The 20,115-nt window shown below is 44.1% G+C and overlaps 1 protein-coding gene across 1 annotated transcript in view; it reads right to left on the reverse strand.

Annotated features, from left to right (window-relative positions):
• The window catches only part of Dnah6 (dynein axonemal heavy chain 6), a 205,061-nt gene that overhangs the window by 115,342 nt on the left and 69,604 nt on the right, over positions 1-20,115 (reverse strand). The window contains exons 25-33 of the mRNA XM_059258003.1: positions 19,100-19,264; positions 18,908-19,018; positions 15,057-15,182; positions 14,813-14,968; positions 13,953-14,114; positions 8,121-8,258; positions 6,776-6,943; positions 3,367-3,515; positions 1,351-1,458 (exon numbers count right to left, since the gene is read on the reverse strand). Of these exons, the coding sequence (XP_059113986.1) occupies positions 1,351-1,458; positions 3,367-3,515; positions 6,776-6,943; positions 8,121-8,258; positions 13,953-14,114; positions 14,813-14,968; positions 15,057-15,182; positions 18,908-19,018; positions 19,100-19,264 (1,283 nt within the window). The remainder of the gene's footprint in view (positions 1-1,350; positions 1,459-3,366; positions 3,516-6,775; positions 6,944-8,120; positions 8,259-13,952; positions 14,115-14,812; positions 14,969-15,056; positions 15,183-18,907; positions 19,019-19,099; positions 19,265-20,115) is intronic.

Here is a 20,115-nt window from a genome sequence, read left to right on the forward strand (position 1 = left end):
CACACACACACACACACACACACATGCAAAATCTATGACACAGAAAAATCTGCTTCAAGAAATCTCCCTAACAGAAATATGATAACTTGGCAAAGATAGGTGTGTGGAAAATAATATTCAAATATCAAAACCAAGAAAATGAAATGGCTCAGCTAACACATATACAGTGTGCTGGCTGGTCTTATGTCAACTTGACACACAAACTGGAGTTATCCGAAAGGAGGGAACCTCAATTGAGAAAATGCCTCCCTCCGTAAGATAAGCTGTAAGGCATTTTCTTAATTGGTGATTGATGGGGGAGGGCCCAGCCTAATTGTAGGTGGTTCAATCCCTGGGCTGGTTGGTAGTTCCGGGTTCTATAAGAAAACAGTCAGAGCATGTCAGGAGAAGCAAACTAGTAAGCAGCACCACTCCATGTCCTCTGTTCAGCTCCTGCCTCCAGGTTTCTGCTCTGTTTGAGTTCCTGTCCTGAGTTCCTCTGATGATGAACAGTGATATGGAAGTATAAACTGAATAAGCCCTTTCCTCCCCAACTTACTGTTTGGTTATGATGTTTGTCACAGCAATACTAACCTGCCCCTTTCTGAATGGAGATGGAGGAGTAGATGGGGAGGGGGTAAATGGGAGTCAGGGGAGAGAACAGGAGGAGAGGAGGGAGGTAAAACTATGGTCGTTAAGTAAAATAAATGAAAAAGGTAATTAAATAAAAAAATAAATGATTAAAGCAGTCATATTCATATTAAATTCCAAGCTTACTTGTTTTTCAGACTAGAAATTTCTCTAAGATCAGGAATTTAACAATTTGTAAAATGACACAGTTTGGTGGCCAATATTTTGAAAAACAAAAGGTTATTACAAAAGTGTTGTAGATTTAGTTCATTTGTTCTAAACAGTGCTTTTTTCTTTCTTTTTTTCTTTTTTCTTTTTTTTGTTTTTTTAATGACAGGATTTCTCTGTGTAACAGCCCTGGCTGTCCTGGAACTCACTCTGTAGTCCAGGCTGGGCTCGAACTCACAGAGATCCGCCCACCTCTGTCTCCTGAGTGCTGGGATCAAAGGCGTGCGCCACCGCCCGGCCTTATATCCTTTTCTTTACTTCTGGTGTTTTTGAGATAAGGTCTCATGTAGCCCAGGCTAGCTTTCAACTCCTGATCTTCCTGCCCCCTCCCAAGTGGGGGGCTCCCAGGTCGGCGTTGCCACCTCTGGCTGTGTTTCTTAAGGGATGCACGCATCTCCAGATGAGATGAGAAATGGATTGGCTTTAAGGAGACAGAAAACCCTGGGAGCTGCATCCTTTCCCTCTGCGTGGCAGTGACCTTTACCCCCCCCCCCCCAAGCCCTGGGAACTTGCCTGAACAGGAGAGCATCGTCTGTTAAAAATTTTGGCAAGTTGGAGTCTCGTAGAGCTCTAATCAGGACCACGTCTTCGCTTAGGTCTGGGTTCTCTCTTTTTAGAGACCTAAATTCAAGAGAGTCATTAAGATGACATTGAAGAGTGTAAGACAGAATAGAATGTTCTAGACCTGCGGGGTCAGGGACCGTGCTGCGATTCGAGCTAAAGATGTGTCTTCCTGAGTGGGTTGATTTGCCTCTATCACAGCACAGGGACAAGTCCTTCATTGGATATAAAACCCAGAGGAGAGTGACAAGGGACATTTTCTCAAATACCCTTCCCTATCAATCTAGACTCTGTTCAGTCTGGATTTGGAGCCCTGTCAATGTATCACAAGGGCTCACATCGCTGTCATTTTCTGTTCCCTCTGTCTAGAATGCCCTGCCTTTCTTTCTGCCTGCTCCTTAAAAAAAAAAAAATCTATTTCTTTTATTTTTAAACACACACACACGTCAAAAGAGGGTTCTTAGATCCCTTAGAGCTGGAGTTACTCAGTCGTGAGCTACCCAGTGTGGGTGCTGAGATCCAAACTCAGGTGCTCTGGAAGAGCAGAAAGCTCTCTTCCACGCTGAGCCACTTCTCCAGTCCCTTGTCTGCTCGCTCTTACGCTCCCTTCCAAAGCATCCCCGTGAGCCTCTTCTCCAGAAAGCGGCTGTAGGCTAGTCTGTCTTTCTCTGCAGCCCTGGCGTTGCCCTCTCCACCTCATATAGACAGACGACTGTGGGGATGCAGTCGTGTTGTCTGAATGTGGATGTGTTACCCAGCAATGCGTGAAGAGGAGATGTACTAAATCTGATCCGCTAAGGTAAGGGACAGGGAGTGGAGGCATGGTTTGTTCCAAGCTTCAGGAGCCAGGGGCCCTGGATCCACTGAACTGGCTTCAGTGAGTCCTGGACAGGATAAGGACTGAGGATGTGCTAGCTTCAAGTAGTTATAAAGGGGAAAGTTAGAGTCTGAAATCAGAGTCTCCTTTGCTAGTGACTAGGAAACACCTTAGTCTTGAACTTGAACCTTCTCTGAAAGACAGAGAGTCTGTGATAATCACGGACTGAGAAGAAACAACCAAGTTCCTTTTAACCCTTGAGGTAGTTTTAGGCAACCTGGGATTTACCTCCCAGCATGTGCACATCAGACTGTGAGTCTTTGACAACTGGTCAGCCTGGCAGGTACTGAGGCATTTCAAAAATAGATTTGATTTGATTTTTAATTGTGTGGATATGGTATATACGGGTGTGTGTGGGAATGAGTGCAGTGTCCACAGAGGTCAGAAGAGCGCATGGGATCCTCTAGAACTGGGGTGACGGGAGACTGTGAGCCATCTGACATGCTGTTGGGAGCTACATTCCTTTGGAGCTGCAAATGTTCCTAACCATACTGACGTCTCACCAGCTGCAATGACTTCCGTTCTCTAAAACCCAACGTATCTGAGACGTTCTGGAGAAACACAAGTTAGCGAGAGCTCAGTTGGACTCACAGTGAAGATTCATCACTGGGTCACGTGAGTGACCAAGGAGGGATTCCCACAACAGCAGTACCCACGTTTATTAATCACTTAATACCCATCAGACACTGATCTCAAAGCCTGTGAGTCACCCGCTTAAAGATTTCATGGTTAGTTTCACTCTTGTCCACCCCCTCCATCTCTCTCTCTCTCTCTCTCTCTCTCTCTCTCTCTCTCTCTCTCTCTCTCTCTCTCTCTCTCTCTCTGTGTGTGTGTGTGTGTGACCACATATACCTGGGGACCAGAGGACAATCTTGGATGTCATTACCCACTTTTTTTTTTTTTGAGGCAAGGTCTCTCAGCGGCCTGACTGGCTAGTGAGCCCCAGCTCTTTGCCTGGCTCTGCCTCCTCAGCCCTGGGATTGCAAGCATGCACCGTCATGGCTTTCTCACGTGGCTTCTGAGGCCGGAACTCACATTTGCAGGGCCAGCACTTTGGTGGCTGAGCTATCATCTCCCCGGGGGTTTCTTACCCAGCCATGACCAGCACAGACTTGACGGCTCTCATGCCAAAGTCGTAGTGATCCTGCTGGGACAGCTGCTCACTGCAGAGCTTGTACATCTGCGTCATCTTTCTCGCTAGTATTTTACTGGATTCAAACCCTTCAGAATACAGAATTACCTAGGAGAGAAGATAGGAGGCAGTGTTTACGTTGTTTACGTTGTCTTGCCTTCAACACGCTAGACGGATGTGGATATACTTGACATCTGCCCCAGACATCACACCTTTATATCGCTCAGTGAGGAGACAATGGTTAAAGAGTGTGGCCAGCTGCCTAACGCTCCTGCATCGGTGTTACCCCTGCTGTTCCCTCAAACTGTGAGCCAGAACAAACCTTTCCTCCTTCAGTATTTTCTGTCAGACATTTTGTAACGGCACCGAGGAAAGTAGAGGATATAATGAGAAGAGTTTTATGAGCCCCAGGAAGAGTGACAGGTAGCGTGCTGTCCGGGACATGAGCGGTGACTGTCATCTCCGCAGACAGTGACGGAGCCTTGGTGACACTTGGTTTGAGGAGCAGCTATGTCCAGTTTTTAAAAGTGTTCACACAGAGGTTGAACGGTGGTGTCAGCTCTGAGCACAAAAACAAGAATCAGGCTTCTTCAGGCTGAGGAGAGCTCCTCTGGTGGGATGGAATTACTATTTGCCCCCTTTAGCTGAGGCGACCCAAGCACAGGGTTGCAGCCCTTCTCCAGCCTAGAAAGCTGCTGTCCTTATTTACATTTATTTGTGTGTGTGTGTGTGTGTGTGTGTGTGTGTGTGTGTGAGAGAGAGAGAGAGAGAGAGAGAGAGAGAGAGAGAGAGAGAGAGAGAGAGAGAGAGAGAGAATGTGGTGTGTGTGTGTGGGTGCATGTGCCATTGCATGCCTGTGGAAGCTCCAGAGATTGAATTCAGATTTTCAGGGTGATAAGTGCCTTTACCTGCTGAGTCATTTTGCAGTCCAAATCTTAGTGCCTTCCACAGCAGAGGGAGGAACGGAGCCTTCCTTCTACCCATCATGCCAATGATCTGCCCTGACCATAGCAGGTGAGCTGGGAAGCAGGGCTTGAGCCACGCAGCCCACCCACTGCCTTCTGCTTTCTCTGTGGCTCTGCCACCATTGACTCCACACTGTAGATGATTATGTAAGAAACACTAGATGACGGTTCATTTCAAAGGTGCTCACAGTCAGCTTAAGGCCCAAGACAGATGAACAGGTGGCACAGGAGCCCTGCTAGAGTCTGCTAAGCTGACTACCCCAAGCTAGAAGTTTAGAATAGAAAATTATTGTCAGCCGAGCTTGCCTTATGACCTCTAGATGTGACAAGGTCATGCATCTGATACACTAAAAAGACAGATGAAGATAAACTCACACATGATGTTTGTTCAGAATAAGACAAAGGGTGTGTCTTTGTGTAAGCGGCAGACGGAAGACAAGACCTAGATGGTGTGTTGGATCAAATCCTTCCGATTCCTCAGCCACAGAGGAAAAGGAGGAAGGGACTTGTGTCAGGGGTTCGGTCAGCGTGCCTGCCACTCTAGGCTGCTGCCCAGCTTTGGTAGGTCAGAAAGTCAGCTGCTTCATTTCCCCTCCTTGGCGTCTCCAGCGCTCTTAGTATGAAGTGAGGATATTTGTCACAGTTAAAAGCGTTTGCTGATGAGAAACTCATGGCTATTCATCTGTGGCAACAACAGGAAGCATGCCCAGAAGACTGGACTTTGAGAGTCCTCCAGTTCAGGACTGAGCACCATGACCCTAGGGCAAAGTGGGAGATGTGAGCACATAGTGAGTGGGTCACAGATAGCAAAGGCACTGTTTGTCTGAACTGCCCTCCACATCTCCATGTCTGCAGGAGACACTACAGGACACCTCCGAACGCTCTGAGCATTATGCTAACTCAAGTGGAAATTCCTCTAGGGTTGGTCTGGTCTAGTCTTAATCAATTCCTTTTACTTCAGGTAGGGGATTCTTTAATAATTCAAAGGAATGTATTAGCCGCCGGAGTAATCGGTGCTTTCCGAGAAATTCCATTCTAACAGGGGAAGTGTCCATCGATATGAAATGCAGCCCAGAGCTCAAGGGAGCTTTTGGAGTTCTGAAAGGAAGCCCTGTATTTTGATCTTGGCGCCAGACAGATGAATCTCTGTGCAAATATTTGCTCATATCTGTATGAGCTGGGTGCACTTTATTGTACATAAAGCGTACCCCAATTAAAAGTGCTCTGAGAAACACATGCAAAACTTACACACACAGGTCTTAGCTAGGATGAAAGAACATAATGTTTAAATAAAAGAGTTCCTTGATAGATGTAGAAACAGTGAGCAATCACAAATAGTTGATTTATTAATGATTACTGTTTTAACCCAAACTGTTACAGACTACAGATGGACTCCCTTCTTCATAATCAAGTGATTATTAATATTCAAGTGATTAATACAGCTTTGACTCAACACTACTTCTTAATTTTGTCTTTTTTTTTCTGAGATAAAGTCTCACTATATTACCCAAGCTGGTTTTGAATTCATAATAATCCTTCTGTCTTAGCCTTCTGAGTGCTGGGATTACAGGCACAAGGCCCCAGACTGGGCTCCAATACTTCTTGACTCAAATTTACATCCACAGAGAAATGAGGATAATGCTGTTTTTTTTTTTTTTTTAGAACAAATCCCGACACTTAAACTCCTAGAGATAAGCTGACTAAACCCTAGTAAATGGGTTAATTAAATACACCGATTCATCCCATTTTAGGAGTCTGCTATATTCTATGAACCACTTGGGGAGAACTCTGGATGTTGGCAGTAAGAATGAAAACCAAACAAGCCTGCAGAATGAGACAGTCCCTGTTTGCTCGAATTCACACCCAGGGTGGGTGAAAATGGGCAGTCATTGCTTGAGTGCTTAGAAAGTGAGATGTGGAGACTGAGTTGTAAACGTGTCATGATCAAGAATCGCCTGGGAAGAGAGTCTTACATCTGGTTGGCCTGTGGTTGTGTCTATGGGGGCATGGATTCACTGCTCGGGGCAAGACCTGCCCACTGTGGGGGCCTCCACTCCCTGGGCTTGGGCCCCGGACTGGTGTATAAGTGTGTAAGTGAGCTGAGCACAAGTAAGCAAGCATGGATTCATTTCTCTTGGTTCTGGACTGTGGATGTGACTAGCTGCTTTAAGTTCCTGCTCCCTTTTCTTACCAGCTTTGATGGACTACAATCTGGAATTAAGAGCCAAAATAAATCCTTTCTCTCCTAAATTGCTTTTGGTCAAGGCATTGTATCACAGTAACAGAAAAGAAACTAGGAAACAAAATGAGTCTCTGCCTTGAGAGAATTAGATGGTTCATGTCGATGGATACTTCCCCTGTTAGAATGGAATTTCTCTTTGCTTCGGTATGGTCTGAGCTCACCTCTGCAATCAGCGCGTAATTGGGAACCATCATGGCAAATGGTCTGAACAGGGCTTTCAGGTTGTCTGGCAATTCCGTCCTGCCAGCGTAGCCAGGGTTCATGGTGATGAAAGCCGCACAGGTCATAATGAGCTTGATTTCCCGCCCCTCAAACATGAATCTGGAGAGCTGTTCAAAGAGAAGGTATAATGAGTGAGCACTTCTCCGAGCGTTTGTAACTTCTTCCCCACAAGCGTTTCTTGAATCAGACACTCACTTATGGAGTGGCCAAGCAGAGCCCACTGAATCCTTTGTGGGATGATGGAAGCATTCTCTTGAGCTGCCTCCTTCCGGTCTCTTCTGGGTTCAGTGTTTACCACTCTCTACTTCCCTGGCCTGCCTTGCCCAAGTTGTATGCTCCTTCCTGACCCAGTCCTGAAAGCTTCCGGTCTCAACATTTGCTGAGACTCTTCAGTTTACCTTAGACTTCATGGCTGGCGAGGCCTCTCCACTCCTACTTTCTGGTATTCTCCCAGGAAAGTCTAGTCTAGTTTTAGTCTTTGGGTGGTGTGGCCTCTGCTCCACTGTGACACTAAGACAGAGTCTGGGGGGAATGACCTTCTGAGGATTCCATGTTGGACTTAACTCTTTACCAGGGCACCTTTCAATGGTAATTGGCCCCTGAGCTGGGGTGAGTCCAAAGAACCCAGCTTTGCAATATAAGCCTTACTGATGGAGCCTGAGGAAGTCTGAGTGTCTCCTGGAAGGGGCTGAGGCAGGAATTAAGAGACTTGGGGCAGTTAGTTCCTTGAGGGAATGAGGAAGGTTCTAGTCTGTGTAGGCTGAATTGTGCTGCTCTTTGGTGACCAAACCTAGAAGGTCCCATCCCTCACAGCTGTCACCTCCCAAATACAAAACCCCCTTCTTCAGGAATGATTCACATGGGGGTATGTTAAGTAGCAGGGTCACTCAGATTCTCTATTTGGCCTTCAGATTTTCCCATTCAATGAGCTCTAAAGAGCTCACCTGAGGAGGTATGGACTCTTTGGGCTTCTCAGGTTTTCTCTCCTGACACTAGGTTTTTCCACCAACACTAGGTTGACCCTGGAAGCCACAAAGGAAGTTATGGGGCCCAGAAAATGTGGCACTGAGGAAACATCAGGTAAGTAAATGTCAAAAGTAAGGAAAGGAAAATGTGCGCATGTGTCTATGTACATTATGTGTATGTTTGTGCTTGCAAGTAGGCACTGTTACTGTGGCATTCGCGGGTTACACTGAAACTGTCCTCCCTAACAAGGCCCTGCCTGCTGAGTTAGTGACCAATCTGAGAAAGCGACCTTGCCAGCCAGCCACCCCGAAGTCTCACCTTTGCGGCTTTGGCGTTCCTAATGGTGATGAGCTGCTGGGCAATGACGGACAAGACTTCAATGTCAATTCGATTGAACTCATCAAAGCAGCACCAGGCCCCGGACTGCGCCAAGCCGCTGAAGAAGCGCCCCATCATCTGAAACGCAAGCCAAGCTCATCAGCGTCGGGCTGCACTGCTGCCTCCTCTGCTGTGTACGGTTTGGGGCTAAGACACCCAAGGAAAAGAGGGTGGTCTCCAGAGTGTTGCTGCTCTTGGTATTCTAGTGACGATGAGCGTTACAGATCAGAGGCAAGTACATTTCTATAAGTATTTTTTGCTTCTCTTTGAGTAATTTGGATCTGATTTCTCTGTTAAATAAAATGATAGCATGTAACATCTCCTTGGGGAATTTTTATTCATGACCTCCACTTATCTATGGCAAATACTTAGAGGTTCTCAAAGAGGACAGCTCATGGAAGAGACCAACTTGAGGGTTCTGAAGAGGCCTTGAGGAATGTCACTAGTGGGGATTTCTGTTGTCTCTGAAAGGTGCCTGCTGTGGCAGCAGGCAGGGCGTGAGAACTCCCAACAGAGGCCCTGCTGCACTGGGCACGGGTCTGGATTTCTTCTTCTTCTTTAAGATTTATTTTTATTTTATATGTTTGAGAATCTTGTCTGCATATATGTTTGTATTCCATGTGGGTGCAGTGTCCACTGAAGCCGGAAGAGGGCGTTGGGAGCCACCATATGACATCCAGGAACGGAACCTGGGGCCTGAGAGAGCTTTGAGTCCTCTGAACTCCTGAGCTGAGCCACCTTTCCAGGTCCTGCTGGTCGATTCTGGAGCAGGATCCTAGTGGTGAATGAGAATGTCTGTGTAACTGTGCCATCTAAAGTGTACAATGTCTTTGAAGACTGGCGGTTTTGGTTGATATTCTTTTATAGTATGCATTGTTTCTAAGAATGGAACTGATGCACCTTGTCTCAAGGTCAAGTGAACTGTACAGTTACTATTCTTCCTCCTATTCCAGCAAGCATACGTTCATAGTCTCTCTCTCTCCTCTCTCCTATCTCTCTCTGTCTTTCTGTGTATCATCATTTGTGTGTCTACACTCATGCCTGTTCCCATGTGACAAAATCATGATGCAAAGGGGAAAATAATGACAGGAAGAAAACTTGGGGAAAAAAGTTGCCAGAAGCTGGAAAAACATTGAAACAGATCATATAATCAAGAGAAGTACATCCCAAGGTAGAAAAGGCAGAAATACTGTTCAGTGGGGCCTTCAAGAATTTCCAAACCCAACATCAGGAAGTGCAGGACAATTTGTGGTTCCTCATCTGTTGGTCTTTCCTTCTCTTCTATGTGGAAGGTTGTTGAGATTTCAACACTGACTTTTCTCCATCAGATTAAAATACCAGGACCTCATTGTAGACAAAGGAGTCTATTTAGGGGAGATATTGCGAGATCGTGAGAGGTAAGGATATTGGTGGTGGGGCCAGAAAAGCAGAGACAGGGAAAGAAAGATGATTCCAGATCTCTCAATTCAGTCATTGATACTCAGTAATAATAAAAGATGGTTCTATTCAGGAGAGAAAACAACTGAAATGTAGATACTTAGAAGGAAAATCGTCAGCTATCACTCAATAAGGTGTACTGGTTGCTCCATGTCCAGACTCTGTGGAGACGTCTGCTTTCCATACAAGCTAGACCTGAAAGTTCAGCTCACACTCTGGAGAAACAAGCTACCCACATAGACAACTTAGTCTTCTCTTCATACATATAAGCCAAGAAGTCAATCAACATGTATTTGGGTGAAAACCAACATGCAAGAAAAGAAGGAATGAGACAAGTGAGCAACCTTGGAAGAAATGAAGATCATTTAGGAAATGGACAATCATTTGAAATAATTCCAGTGGAATCCATAGAGAGATTTGAGAGGAAATTGCACTCCCATAAAATACTAAGAATGTTGGCGTAGGAAAGTCTTTGAAAATTAAAAATACTATGATCAACATTAAAAACATTAAACATGTGCTGAACAACAGAATGGGAAATACTAAAGGTCAAGGGGCATTGTGGAGCTGGGACTTTTCCTTGGGAGATGCCTGTCTTCTGGGGTACACGAAGATGTCCAAGCAATACTCATGTGTGTGCAGTTTAACAGAAGTAAGAAAAACGTTTCTGAATTTGACTTTTGATATCAGTTCTTTGCTAAACCATGGCTCCTTGAGTACATGCCTGTACAAATGACCCTCTCATTCTGCCACTCTTGGCCAAGGAGGACTGTGGGAATTGGAAATCCAGCCCTCACCTGGGTTGTCTGCATCAAAGGCCAGTAGATGCTAAGAGCAGCCTGGCCTCACCTTAACAGTATCTTAGTATGACACACTGGCCCAGAATGCAAAACTTTCAGCCTGTCTAAAAGAGGGGTGGTCCCAATTAGTGATCTTAAGAAAGGATGCTTCCCCAGGCTATGGTGACACATGCCTTTAATCCCAGTATTTCGGAGGCAGAGGCAGGCAGATCTCTGTGAGTTCGAGGCCAGCCTGGTCTACAAAGTGAATTCCAGGACAGCCAGGGCTACACAGAGAAATTCTGTCTTGAAAAAACAAAAATAAAAACAAAAACAAAAACAAAAAAAGGAAGGAAGAAACTCCCCTGCCGAAAGGGATGTTTCTAGTGACCCACTGTTTAACAAATGTTTTTGCAAGCCGGGTAGATTTTTAGGTGTGTGTGTGTGTGTGTGTGTGTGTGTGTGTGTGTGTGTGTGTGTGTGTGCAGGTACCTGCAGAGGCCAGAAGAGAAAATAGGATCCCCTGGAGCTAGATTTACAAGTGGTTGTGAGCTTTGCAACATGGGTTCTTGGAACTGAACTCAGGTCCTCTACAAAAGTAGTACAATCTTAACTATGGAACCATTTCTCCAGCCCCCTTTCAATGTGAGTGAAGGAGAGGACAAAGCATAGGGGCCGAGGATAGACAGGAAACACATCTATAATCAATCACAATTGCATTTATTACTTGTCCCAGCAAGGGAGAACACACACTTGGTGAAGTGAGCCCTGTGAGCCCCGAAGGAAGCATGGCTTGTTGTAGAACTTGAGGAAAGGGGTTGTTATAGGGGTTAGGCTTGGCCCAGGAGATTTCAGCAAAGGCTCAGTGAAGAAGAGTTCTGCACTACATAAACAGATACACGTATAGTATTTAAAGACTTATTTATCTTTAAACATTTATTATTTTATTTTATGTGTATGGGTGTTTTGCCTGCATGTATGTCTATGTACCACTTGTGGGTCTAATACCCACAGAGGCCAGAGGAGGATGTCAGATCTCCTAGAACTGGAGTTACAGATGGTTGTGAGCTACTGTATGAGGGCTGGAAACTGAGCCTGTGTCCCCTGGAAAAGGAGCCACTGAGCCATCTCTGAAACTCCAATTTTTAATTTTTATTTATGTGTATGTGTACACGTGTGTGCAAGTGCATGTGAAGGCCAGAAGAGGACTCTGGACTCCTAGAGCTAGAGTCGCAGGTAGTTGTGAGCTGGCCAGTGTGGGTGCTGTAAGTCAAACTTGGGTCTTCGGCAAGAACAGCAAGCACTCTTAACTGCTGAGCCATCTCTCCAGCCCCTGCTCTGTATATCAACAAATTTCAATAAACTGGCTGGCTTTGAGTATCCATTATATATATTATATTACAGCACTGGAAGCTAGAAATGGGAAATTGAGGTGTTGATAAACCATGCTTGCCTAGGCAAAATGTCTTCTTGCCTCCAGATTTTAGTATTTGCAGGCAATCCCTACCATCTCCCAGCTTACACTGCATCACTCCAATCTCTGCTTCTAATGTGTCTTCTCACATATTTTCCCCTTCTATTTATGTGACTATACTCATAGTTACTCCTTCTTAGGAGGGCATTGGTCACAGGATTAGGCTCATGCAGTTTTAACATTATCTTATACAAACAAGAGAGCAGGGGAATTCTGTGGTGCATTTCATGATAATGCATATCTAGGTAGCAGGCCAAAGGACAGGTACCTGAAGCTTTGCTGAAGAGGCAGCAGTTACTAGGTAACTGGGAGAGAGGAATGTTCAGTCATGCTATGGTTTAGACAGAGTGCTTATGTCTCTTCTCATAAACAATTATGGTATGTTTTCTTTGTCTTACTCCATTGTGGGCGTCCAATGACACGCTCTGATGTTTATGGTTTCTGAAATTGTGGTCAACTGAAGGAGCAAATAGAATCGAATATCTCATCTATTTTAATAGAAGATCACTAGGCAATTTATACACACAAAGAAAACACTGTCCTAGAGGAGCTAAAGAAAGAGACTATTCGTTGCTTGAAATAATTCTCTCCTTTGAAGGGCAGGTAGTGTATTTTTCTGTGTTAATTCTGATCTAGGGGTCTAACATGCCCTCAAATCCTGCAAAGAGCAATCTTAGCATGAATACTGTGTGAGGCACTGACATTTTATATTCCATTTCCAGAAAAAACAGAGAAAAGTATTGAACAGTGTGCAAATGTCACAAACTGTGACAGGAAATGGAAGGTAGAAAGTTGGAAGACAATGTCTAAAAAAGTCTTACTTAATGAATTGGTAGTGTTCAAAGTTTCTAACAATAAAGAAAGAAATGTATATTTTTGTGATTTTAATAGCACCCATCGGAAGAACTAAAAAGCCAACATGATCTCTGCAAGCCCCAAAGTGTCTTTCAGGGTGTCTGTGAGGTCAAAGCATTTTCATAATTGCACTAAAGTGTTATATCTCTTTTATACTCAACTACCTAAAAAATTATTAAAATATTCCTCTTTCCAGAGGACATTTCTATCAGAAACTAGATTTTCTTCAGACAATTCAATCAAAAAACAATAATCCTCAAGAGATTAAATACAAAAGAAAATATGAAAATCCATTTTACCAACTATCAAAGATTTAAAAAGACATATAAGTAGCCAATAAGATTTTTGCCTGCAAAAAGTCACAAAATGGATATTTATGATAACATTGTTATTGGTATTTTAAGTCTAATAAATATATAAAATATATTATCTTTAATTTCTAACACGTGAAACACCAATGGCTACAATCTGACTTGAAAAAATTTGAACATATGAAGGGACCCCAAGACCAAACTATGAAAACCTTACCATTAATTCTTTCTCCTCCCATGTACTTCAACTCCCTGAAGGCTGCTTGTATCTTTGGTGGTGTGGAAAAATCAAATTCCCTAGGCAAGTGTTTCAGTAGTGAGCTGTGCATCAGCCTTTATACCTCACACTGTGTATCAATGTCTCTCAACTGCCCATCTTCTCCAGTAAAGTTAGATTTTGTTCTTATGTCTTCCCTGTAGCCTATATGACCTTTCATTCTACTTACTTATGTATAGATTTTAAGAGGTTATTTTATTATTTATGTGTGTGTCTCTACGTATATGTGTGTGTGAGGCCTGCAGTGTCCATGGAGGCCAGAAGAGGATGTCAGATACTTTGGAGCTGGTGTTATGGATGATTGTGAACCACCCGACGTGGGTGCTGGGAATGAACTCAGGTTTTCAGAAGGAGTAGCAAGCACTCTTGACTGCTGAGGCATCTTTCCAGCCACCCTCAATGCACCCTGCACAGATCTTGAAAAAAAAATTCACTCTTGACGTGTCTCGCCTGCATTGATTCTTACCCAGACGACCCAGCCCACCACATGTTGACTTTCTCTCTTTGTCCTGTTTTAATAGCATTTTCTTCTCTGTTCGCTTCATCCCCTATGTCTCGCTGTTTTAAGTCATGTTTTAAACAAAGAAGGCGGGTGAAAGCATTTAATACTTGTATTCAGATTAAAAACTACAACTGCACCTTGTAGTCCAAACCGTCAGAGCAGTTGAAGACCACACACTGGATGGCGAGAGCTTTTGCTAGGTCTTTGGTGGTCTCTGTCTTCCCAGTACCAGCAGGCCCGGCAGGTGCGCCTCCGAGGTCAAGCTGCAAAGCCCCCATAAGGCAAAGATAGCAACGATCCTGAAGAAATCAATCAATTGTCATTGTTGAAAGGAAGTGACTTAATTTACAGATTCATAGGTCTAAGTCATTTATTTAGTAGAAGTGTGTGTGTGTGTGTGTGTGTGTGTGTGTGTGTGTGTGTGCATCAGTGGTCAAAACTGGGTGTCTTCCTCAATCATTCTCCACTTTATTTTTTGAGACAGAGTCTCTCACTGGTTTGGTTAGGCTGGTTGGCCAGTGATCAGCGGGGATCTTCCTATTTCAGCCTCCCCAGCATTATGGTTACAGCACATGTCCCCATGCCCAGCTTCCTATATGGGATCTGAACTCAAGTCTTCATGCCTAAATGGCTAGCACTTTCCAGAATGAAACACCTCCCTGATCCTGAAAAATTCTAACTGAAATATGCCCACAGACCCAGCCACAAAAATCAAACTGTGCAAGCCGGGCGGTGGTGGCGCACGCCTTTAATCCCAGCACTCGGGAGGCAGAGCCAGGCGGATCTCTGTGAGTTCGAGGCCAGCCTGGGCTACCAAGTGAGTTCCAGGAGAGGCGCAAAGCTACACAGAGAAACCCTGTCTCAAAAAACCAAAAAAAAAAAAAAAAAAAAAAAAAAAAATCAAACCGTGCAACTCTTTATTTTGTGAAGATGCAGCAATGATGGATACTTTCAACCCTGCTCTGATGAAAAGGCACTCCTGTGATCAATAACGTACCGTGAGGGGAGTGATGACCAGTCTCGGGCATGCTCCCAAATACTCATAGGCGTAGGTATACTGAGAGAGTGCCATTCTAGCCACGCAGTTATCCAGGTCTAGATCCCAATAATAGCGCAGTTGTCTCTGCCAGTCAAAGGAGTCTGCTGTGTCTACCTACATCGTGACAGACATGGTGTTTGTGTTAGACACACACGTGGAGGTCGCAGATTGCCATGCCATTTTCCATCAATGAAACATTTACCTTGGCTTGAACCAGTTCAGTAACTATATCTCTTGCATGCACATCAATGGTAATCAATGCGGTTATGATGTTTCTGTGTAATTTAGGAAGAGCGCCTCGAACTATTGCAGCCAGGGCGTTTAATCTCTACAAATTAAAGAATTGTTGCTGTGAATTTTCTTTCTTTCTTTCTTTCTTTCTTTCTTTCTTTCTTTCTTTCTTTTTGCCCACTCAAAAGTTTATTTATTTTTTTATTAAGAAATTTTCTACTTACCCTACATACCACCCACAGATCCCACCTCCTCCCTCCTCCCACCCCCCCCCCCAAAATGGCTCAGCCGTTAAAGGCTAGGCTCACAACCAAAAGTATAAGAGTTGCTGTGAATTTTCAATATCAGCTTGTAATATTTTTCATTATTAAATTTAAAGTAGATCTGTGTTAAAAAAACCATCTAATTATAAAACTTTATAATTCTGGACAAAATAAAACAATACAATGTCTTAATTAATTTCTGTAAGACTTCTATGAAGCATAGGCTATCTGAATACTTTTTTTGTATTTAAGCAAACTGATAATCAGAGGGTCAATAACTGGATGGCTGTCACACAGTTATGAAATAGTAAAATTAGACCCGAGTGGACATTTGCTTCTTGAAAGTCCCTGATATATGATGAAGTCTCTGGGGATAGACTGCTCTACCTAGAAATTCACCAGATACGGTGGCATTCCTTTAATGCTAGCACTCAAAGCCAAAAGCAGGTGGATCTTTGTGAGCCTGGGGTTAGCCTGGCCTACATAGAGTTCTAGGTCATCCTGATGATGCTTCTCATTTGTAGGAGTAGTTTTCCACTGATAATAATAAAAGAAAATTGCAGAGCATTTTAACCAGGCTAATGACTAAATACAAATATTTTATCTCCCTACTTACCCCAAATTATCACATCCTTATCAAGTAGGATGGTGCCTCTGAGGGTCTTATACTTGTGGCCTGGATTTTCATCCTGTTTTGCCCAGATCAGGGACCGTTTGCAGATGGCTGTGGGACTTTCTCTGGGGATCTACTTCTCTATTCTGGGACTCTGGGGAAAGAATCCCACCGACAATCTCCCTGTGGTGTTTCTGCTTCTCTCAAGACGGTTGCTCTCTTTCCCTGCTCTGTTTCAAGGGTGAATCTTTAGAAATGCAGTGGCACTTGGGAGTGCAATTAAATTTGGAGTTGAAGATCAAGCCGAGGTCCTTGTTGGAAACACTGCTGACAGATTATATCTTCGCTGTCTAGATTGGGTTTCTACTGTTAATTGTTTCCTTTGCTGGGAAAAGCTTTTTAGTTTGGTATAGTTTTTGCTTTTGCTGTCATGGCCAGAAAATCAATGTGAAGGAAAATGTCATGGAACTTTTTGGCTTTGAGTCATATGTTTAAATCTTTCCTGAATCTACTTTGAATTGATTTTTATATGTGGATAAGATAACAATAAGAAAATACTAAATAACTCAAATTAAAAAATGGAAAAATGACTTGAATACTACTTTTCTAAAGAAGAGATACCAAATGCCCAGTGTCTATACCTGTATCTATATATTGATGTCTGTATCTATATCTATATCTATATATCCATATATGATGCTGAATATCTCTAGTCACCAAGCATGTTATTATCAAAAGTTCAATGTAAAAAAATGAAATTATGAAGTTTGCAAACACATGACTATCCTCATTCTTTCTCTGAGACGTTTCTCTTTGAACAGTGAGTGCTGAGATTCATGGCTGCCCAGACACCAAAGGTGTTTTGGTTTGCTTTTTATTGCTGCAGAGACACCAGGACAAAAATCAGCTCGGGAGCAAAGGGTTTATTTCCACTTACAAGTTACAGTCCATCATCCAGGGAAGCCAGGGCAGGAGCTCAAGGTGGGAGCTGATGCAGAGGCTGTGGAACAATGCTGCTTACTGGCTTGCTCTCCATCAATTTCCCAGTTTACTTTCTTGTATACTAGGACCACATGCCCAAGGATGGTACCACCTACAATGGGCTGATCCCTCCCACATCAATCATTAATAAGAAAGCCCCCACAGACATGCTCACAGGTTAGTCTTAGAGAGGCAGTTTCTAAACTGAGGCTCCCTCTTCTCAGATGACTCCAGCTCCCCAGTGTGTGTCAAGGCGACAAAGAAACAAAACAAAACAAAAAACCCAGCAAGGGCATGGAGCTAGGGATCCCTGGACACGGTTGGTAGGAATATGAGGTTGGGACATGTGGATGGGACGTGGTACGGAGGTTTCTCAAAAACAAAAGGAAACAAACCTAAAAATAGAATTATAATTTGACTGAGTAACCCAGTTTCTGAGCATATATATCAAAGAATTGAAATCAGGGTCTTAAGGAGCATTATTTACCGCAGTCAGCATGAAGAAATAACCTAAAACGCCATCAGTGGATAAAGAAAATGTGTCCTACACACACAGCGGACTAGCATTCAGCCTGAAAAGGAAGGGAATCCTGTCACAGGTGACAACAAGAATGAATTGGATGGACACTAAGTTAAATAAAATAAGCCAGTCACAGGAATGAGGTGTGTCTAGTCATCAAACTCGTATAAACAGAGAAGAGTGGTGGTTGCCAGGGCTGGTGGTGGGGGTATTGCTGTTCAGCAGACACGGAGCTGTAGAGTTAGGTAAGATGAATGGGTTCTGAGACCTGCTGCCCAACACTGCGGTCTATTGCTAGAAATACTGAACTGTGCATTTACGATATGTTTTTAATTGTGTGTGTGTGTGTGTGTGTGTGTGTGTGTGTGTGTGTGTGTGTGGTCTCGGATGCATGCAGAAGCCAGCGAAGGACAGAGGGTGCCTTCCCCCGTTGCATTGTCTTACCGCCTTGAGAGAGTGTCTCACGGAAATGGAAGTTGCTGTTTAAGGGGGGCCAGCTAGCTTACCAGTAAGTTCCTAGGCTCTGGCCCACAGCACCGTGGTTTCAGACATGCATGGCAATGCTGGGCTCACTCAGAACTTTTAATAAAAATACAAAGTTCTGTGAGAGGCATCCTAACTGTAGCAGTTAGCTTTCTATTGCTGTGATAAAAACATCATGATAGGGGCAGTTTTATAGAAGGGAGTGTTTGTTTGGGCTTACAGTTCCAGAGGGATCGGAGTCCGTGAAGGCAGAGCAGAGGCGAAGGGTTAAAGCAGGAAGTTGGGGGATCTAATCTTTAGTCCAAAAGCATGAAACAGAGAGATCACACTTGGAATAGCAGGAGGCTTGGATTCCTAAAAGCCCACCCGTAGTGACACACTTCCTCCAACAAGGCCACACCTCCCAGGCTTCCCCAAATAGTGTGACCAAGTGTTCAAATACTGAAAAACGATGGGGGACATCTCCTTCAAACCACAACACAGATCCTAGTAAACATAATTATGTTTAAATGTTTGCAAATCATTATAAATAACTCATGTTTCCCTCTTAAATTGCTTTCCCTCGTAGTTTACAGCTACTCATACAAATACTAAAGAATCATCAAGGGAGTGTCCCTAAGATGGACAGTAAGGACTCCGAAGGTTTGGAAGTCAGGTCAGCACTTCAGAACTGAAACAAAGTGAATTTGCATTAACCATGATAAAAACCATGGGGACCTAAGCCCGTGGCGGTGGCACAGGCCTTTAATCTCTGTGAGTTTAAGGCCAGCCTGGTCTACAGAGCGAGTTCCAGGACAGCCAAGGCTACAGAGAAACCCTGTCTCAAAAAAAAAAAAAAAAAAAAAAAAACAACCTGAAAACAAAACACCCCTCCAACAACAACAACAACAAAACCATGGGAACTATCTTGCCATCTTGCACAGACGGCAACATGTACAAGGCCTCTCTGATAAAAAACTTACCTCGAAATTTACTTTTTCAAATTCTTCCAGGGCCTCAAAGTGATTACCTTCAGATTCCAGACACTCGGTCAAATCCCGGCACCACATAATCTGAGAGATGGTCAGGATCACCTGCGACAAAACATCTCCCTTAGGCGTGTGCTTTGTCGCACCAAAGCCGGCTCCAGAAAGGGAAAGCTAGCTGCGCGTTACTTGGGAAGGGTGGCCAGCCGTCACCCACTCTGTCCGCAGTTTCCCCTGGTAGTCGGCGATGGCCGCTTTGCACAGGCGGCGGAGGGCCGTGAACATGGCTTCCTCCACCTTACCGAGCCATTCCTCCACGTTGCCTCTCGCCTTGAGGCCTTTCCCCAGGCCAACCTGTGAGGCAATTAGGATGATTAGAAAGTGACTGTAAAATAAATCTTTTTTTTTTTTTTTTTTTTTTTTTTTTCAAGACAGGGTTTCTCTGTGTAGCTTTGGAGCCTGTCCTGGATCTCACTCTGTAGACCAGGCTGGCCTCGAACTCACAGAGATCCTCCTGGCTCTGCCTCCCGAGTGCTGCTGGGATTAAAGGCATGTGGGACCACTGCTGGAGAGATGGCTCAGAGGTTAAGAACACTGTCCTCCTTCCAGAGGTCCTGAGTTCAATTCCCAGCACCCATATGGTGGTTCACAACCATCTGTAATGAGATCTGGCTCTCTCTTCTGGCCTGCAGGGATACATGCGAACAGAACACTGTATACACAATAAATAAATAAATCTTAAAAGAAAGAAAGAAAGAAAGAAAGAAAGAAAGAAAGAAAGAAAGTGTCTTAGGTGGGGCTTGTGAGCTGCCCACATGTTGCATTTCTACAACAGAACCCTGAGCTCTGTAAACAGTGAGGCCTTTGGCAGTTCTCACATAACCCACCCCTTTGCTGCGTTCTAGTAAAAGCATGCTTTTAGGGCAGGCTTCTTGAAAGAGGGCTCCCCACAGGCTCCCTGCATTTCTTCAACCATTTCCCTTTGCATCTGAGAAGTCAGATCTACATCTTTTCAGCTCAACACTTTTCATGCTTCTTTCTCTGACTTCCAGTAACTTGGGTATCTGCTTGTTTGGGATTCCTTTAACCACTTTTTCCTTGGAAATTTCATGTTTTCTCAATGTTTTATCCTTAATTCTCTCATTTCTTTCCTTCTGCATCAGCAATGATGCATGCATACATGTGAGCGTCTATATTTGTGTGTG

Source organism: Peromyscus eremicus, chromosome 3, assembly GCF_949786415.1.
Source record: "Peromyscus eremicus chromosome 3, PerEre_H2_v1, whole genome shotgun sequence".
NCBI classification, from domain to species: Eukaryota; Metazoa; Chordata; class Mammalia; order Rodentia; family Cricetidae; genus Peromyscus; species Peromyscus eremicus.